The sequence below is a fragment of the Diadema antillarum genome, unplaced genomic scaffold (assembly GCF_040938485.1).
Source record: "Diadema antillarum isolate AM-2024a unplaced genomic scaffold, OU_Dant_1.0 seq00001069_RagTag, whole genome shotgun sequence".
NCBI lineage: Eukaryota > Metazoa > Echinodermata > Echinoidea > Diadematoida > Diadematidae > Diadema > Diadema antillarum.
This window is the reverse complement of record NW_027271894.1, coordinates 66,896-72,289: the sequence shown is the minus strand read 5'-3', so window position 1 is coordinate 72,289 and position 5,394 is coordinate 66,896. Positions and strand designations below refer to the sequence as shown.

At 37.0% G+C, this 5,394-nt stretch overlaps 1 protein-coding gene across 1 annotated transcript; it reads right to left on the bottom strand.

Annotated features, from left to right (window-relative positions):
- Positions 1–1,530: 1,530 nt before the first annotated feature.
- Positions 1,531–4,969, bottom strand: LOC139743326 (uncharacterized). Its single transcript, XM_071653816.1, has 2 exons — positions 3,219–4,969; positions 1,531–1,786 (listed from the first exon to the last, which is right to left on the bottom strand). Exons 1-2 carry the CDS (start codon positions 4,932–4,934, stop codon positions 1,625–1,627), a joined length of 1,878 nt encoding a protein of 625 aa, XP_071509917.1. The 5' UTR covers positions 4,935–4,969; the 3' UTR covers positions 1,531–1,624.
- Positions 4,970–5,394: the final 425 nt, after the last annotated feature.

Sequence of the window (5,394 nt, the reverse complement as noted above, 5' to 3'; positions counted from 1 at the left end):
ATATAGTATAGGTAGGCTAGATCTAATTCTAACCAGTTATTAACCTGTAAAGTAACAGAAGTACCCGTGACCGTGTTAGAAAGAAACGTCAGTTATCTAGTTCTAGTTCATTTCTAGATCTAACGTTAGGCCTAACCGTTAGGGCTATTTGTTAGAGAGATTCTTGTAAAGTCTTGTCAGATCAACCTCCTAACTTTTTTTTTTAACGTTAGACTTAACGCTAACATTATCTATTCTACATTTCTAGCTTTGTTAACAACATGTTAAAAATAGCTAACGTTGGTCGTTAGATCTGTCAATTTAACGTTAGATAGATGTTGATTTAGGCTATCTATTACTAGTATTAGTATCACTAGTAGCATACCCAAATGATTTTTAATTTGATGTATAAAGTATGGCTTGTTTGTACTTGTTTTGAAGCTTACGCAATTATCTTTTCATTAAGAGTACGGTTTTTTCATCTTAACCTTGAATATGCAAATTAGCGCATATTTAATTTGCTGAATTTAGGTAATTTTCTTCCGATTATTCATAATCAGAAGAAAATTTCCTTCTTATTCTTTAGGATCAACCATAATCTCTAAAGTGTTGAAAACAATTATCAATTACTTTTAATTTACATCAAACAAGCTTTGTTTTGTCATTTCAATCACATAAAGATTGTCAACAATATTTTAATGAGCATAAATGCGCATAAATTTCCATGAATAATGAGCCTTATCAATATTCATGGCAAGATTAGACAAAAAAATCAAACGACCACAGCAAAGCTTGCCAAATAATTGTGAATTTCACTTATAGTAACAAAGTTACCTTATAATCTTGTCAGGTGTATGTAAAGCTTTTTTACCACTTATTTATGTGAATATGCATAAATTTGCATAAATTTCCATACATATTGAGCCTTCATATTCATGGACTAGATTTGACAATTCGAATGAACACAGCAAAGCTTCATGTAGCTGCGTTAATCATTGTGAATGAACTTAAAGTACAACATTACCAAACAATCTTTCCTGGTGAATGTAAAGTTTTTACCCCTTATTTATGTGAATATGCATATATTTGCATATTAATTAAAACTACAAAGTATGGAAGTAATCAAATTACATGCACAAGACATGATAACAAAATCAATGAAGTGTAGACATCAGTTAGCTACGCCAACGGGTACATACGATACACGCACACACATTTCTTCCACTGGCTACAATGTTCAAAACAGTACAAATAAAATTTTCATTTTTCTTAATTTGTCGGAGAAAAAAATTACTTTGAAACACTTCAAATGGAACAATATACTTACCAAACAACATAAATCCACTTAAATTGGTTATTTACTTGCGATTTTTGCTTGAAAACTAGCAAAAAAACGGAGCTTAAATCGGCATATCGCTGGCAGTGGATTCAACCTCCTCCCCCCCCCCCATACTAACGAGAAAATATATATATTGTATCATGTTTGTTACAAAGTTCTAAAAATGCATCATTATTGAATCATAGGCATATTATCATGAAAATTTGCTCAAAACTTATATGGAATGAATGATTCATGTATGAAATGACCTACTTTTTGTGTAGGTAGTTCTCGCTGAGAATCCTTTGGCTTTACAAAGTCCAATGACTAGCACAAAATTTTGATGTCTCCGTTCTTGTAGTCCTCATTTAGTTTACAGGAGTAGATGGCGTCATCGCTATCATACTTTACGTTGAACCATTCTGGGTACCCTGGCACACAGCTCAACACCTTGCCATTGTAGTCACCTTCCTGGAACTTGTGGTTAATCTGTTATTGACAGAATTTTAACAGAACAATGCTGAGTCTTCTGTTCTTATGAGATATATTATATTTTTTTGCATTCAAATACAGTGGGCCATTGATTGTACTATTATATTGAATTGTACTATTAAATTGGATATAAAAGATTGTTACAAAATGTAAAAAATTGTTGTTTGTAGTTTTTTGTTTTCCTTTATTTTTTTCCCAACCGGATAAAATGAGATACTGGATACAAAAAATTAAATTGGCTCACTGGCTAAATATGCTTATTCCACACTACCGTATGCTGATACCAGGCAAATTATAATAAAAACAAATATAAAGTAAAGGTAACTAAAAACAAACCAAATGCTAAGTCATAAATCATAAATGGTCAAAATAATATTATGAGGCATGACAAGACATGGAAATAATTTCACCTAGTATAGCTTTAGACATTTTGTCTATTTGCCTGTGCACATATAAACCGACATAAATTTCATTTCAGGCAGCCATGTATTGTAGAAATTAGTACCAATTAATTGAGGACAAGTTTTAGTCGAAGAGTCACTGAATGCAGATGGTATCATTGCATGAGATGACATGTGTGGATAATTAGAACAAGGAAGACAAGAACTTCTATAAAGGACCACCTGTGCTCAAAAGTCATACACACCAACACACACAGCCCAATATTCCATAACTAAAATACATGTGTAACTAAACAAACAGAAAATTGACAAAATAAAGTTCATTGTTATCTTTTTTTTTTCATTTATTTGTATTTATTGAATTTGCTATAGTTGTTCATGTCTTTTCAATCACTGTAACAATTACCTGTAAATATGTTGATTTCATTGATGTAATAAAACACAAACAGTCTTCCAAGAAAGTCAGAAAAGTTTATTGAAGTTGAAAATGGTATTTATTACGTTATGATCATGCAAACAAAGTAAAATAAAAACAAAAACAAAACATATTTTGAAGTAAGTAACATGATACAATATAAAACATATACATGCAACTTAGAGTCATGTCATAATTTCGGCTATGGTCAAAGTAGGTTGCGAGTGAACCCTTGGGGAAAGAGTGGAAGGATGTCAGTGTCAAGAAAAAAATAATCTAAATCAAATAATATTACACACTACACATTACACAAAAAGTATTCAACTCAAACTACTTAATAGATAAATAAAGCATACAGTACATACCTCAAATCATAGAAACAGAAAATGACAAAATGCCGGTCAGCTGCAAAAAGTAATTTACCTATATGAAATAGGTTGTTAATTCATATCGCATTTAATATTACTTGTACAATGACATTACATTCAATCATGTTGCATGCATATTGTAATATAAATGAATGAAATGTGTACATTGCATTTACTAATATATTTCCTTTTCAGTCTTTCTTTTTTTCAGGAATGGAGTGGAGTGGAACTTTCACCAGGCTTACCCTTCTACCTACAAGAAGCGGGACTCCTTCATCGACAACTGATGGTGGAGGGAGGGTAAAGGCTTGTCGTACGAGTTCCTTCACATTGGATTGCAGAGTTTGCCAGGAGTGTGCCGAGCCTTTGCTGCTGAAGTTATACACTTCTGGCCTGGATGCTGTCTGCCTCAATACATGCTGACGAAACCTCAGTTGGGATTTGAGAGCTTTCACCTTGTCGTTGTCAGACCTAAAAGAGTTGACCATTTCCTCTACCTCCCGCTCAGATTGCCACAAGCCATAATATTGGATTTCCTGGGTGTAGAATTCCAAGTCTGCTTGCCTTTTTTCCTCTCTCCTCTGCTTTTCTCTCTCTTTCTCTTTCATTGCCTCTCTTTTTTGTTGGCGGATGGATTCAACTCTCTCCTTGAATTGAGCCTTAAGCTTTCGCGAGTGCTTTCTGGCTGTGCTGATAAGCTTCTTGGCTTCTTGGTCAGGCAAGGACTTCAGCCACTCACTGGTCTTGTTGAGAGAGAACATAATTGTTGCTTCCAATCCAAGGAGAGTAGCATTCGGTCTTACTCTCATGAGATGGTCCAGGTAAGCAAATACCCTTTCTGCAAACTTGTTATGTTTGGCGACACTCTTCGTACTTGCCCGCTGATCATCTGTTGTCTCAACTTCAAGATGGGCTTCATGGGACTTCATGACTTGTGCCAAAGCAGGCAAGAGGTTCTTCAGGATGGAGCAAGTGAGTCCATCATGCTCGGAAGCGTTGGTCAGGCTGTCCAGAACGGCATCACTGCTTACCTGGAAGGGACTTAGCTGACCATCGATGAACTGTTGGGGATTGTCGGTGCCCTTACCTAAGGTTTCCTGGATGCGACTATAAACTTGGGGCAAGTCGAGGATGTGCACAGCCTTATCCTCCAGAATCCTCCATAAGGGAGCCGTTACATGTTTGCTGATGAGTCCTAAGGCTCTGCACCCAGCGAGGTAGAAGGGCTCCTTCAGATCTGCCTCTACGCATTTCAGCAACTTGTTTGATGCCCCATAGCTGTCGAGGAATGATGTCATTTGCTTGTGCAAGAAGAAAATGAAGCCTGCATTGAAAAACATTATATTAAACCGGTTCCCTCGGAATGGGACTATTGGGACTTTGCTGAATCCGTTCTCCTGTAGAAACTCCTTGGTGAAGAGTTTGAATGGTCCATACACACCTGATTGTTCATTTCCTCCACGGGCGAAGGCCTTACTTGCATTCTTCACAAGGCGCAGTACACCATTTCCCTCTGTTTTGAAGGCCAGGCCTTTCACAAGTGCTCCTGCTCCTTTTCCATCGAAGAGGCTTGTTTCTACAGAGTCCAGCGTCTTTTCACAAACTTCCGCGTACTGAACAAGGGAGTGCAGACCACAAAAAAATGATGTTATGTTTTCCAGGGGCTGCTTCTCCTCATCAGACAAGTTTTGCCAGTTTTCCTGTATTGTTGGTAGCACATCAGAACGGTATTTTTGAAGAAGCTCGTGCCATTTTAGCTCCGTGGCCGCTCTGTCAGACATGGTATTTCGAATGTTTGCAAGGATTTTTTTACCTGCATCTGAAGCAGACAATGTGGCTTCATCTAGATCCTGCAACAGTTCCTTGAAGGTGCTGAGGGTGTCACTGGCTGATTTTGTTGGTATATCACGAAGGCCCAGGACATAATACCGTTGATCTTCATCCGATATGTGGTATCCCATAACTTTCTCGCCAAACTTTGAAGTTTCATCAGAGTACAGTGTAGTGTTGGGTTGCTGTGAGACTGTAGAAGACAATTGCTCTTGTGCTATAGCAAGTCGCTGGATGTTCATGTTTTCGATGGTTGATTTCGAAGGAAGTCGGGTGCACTTTTGCTCAGTAAGATTTTCAATCACTGCATTTATGACAGGGGAAACTTTGGATGTGGCAACATGGTTATCTAAGAGGTCAAACACACACTTATTTGTAGCATCATTGTAACAATTGTTTTCATAATCGTAAGTCTCTATCTTACCAGGCTTTCTCTGTCCTAGCTCATTGCTGAGTTCCTTGTTTTCATGCCTAAGTTCCACAATGACCGTTTTCAGTCTGTCTACCTCCTCCTCAAGTTCAACAATCCTTTTTTCACTTTTTTCTTCCTGTCTAGTGTCGAACTCACTATTACGCTTTTTGTGGTACTTT

Excerpts from the sequence above, each read along its gene's own strand:
- LOC139743326 (XM_071653816.1), bottom strand. The coding sequence starts at position 4,934 with ATGGGATACCACATATCGGATGAAGATCAACGGTATTATGTCCTGGGC. Across the intron at positions 1,787-3,218 it reads CGCTTCTTGTAGGTAGAAGG|ATTAACCACAAGTTCCAGGA; the intron begins GTAAGCCTGGTG and ends TGTCAATAACAG.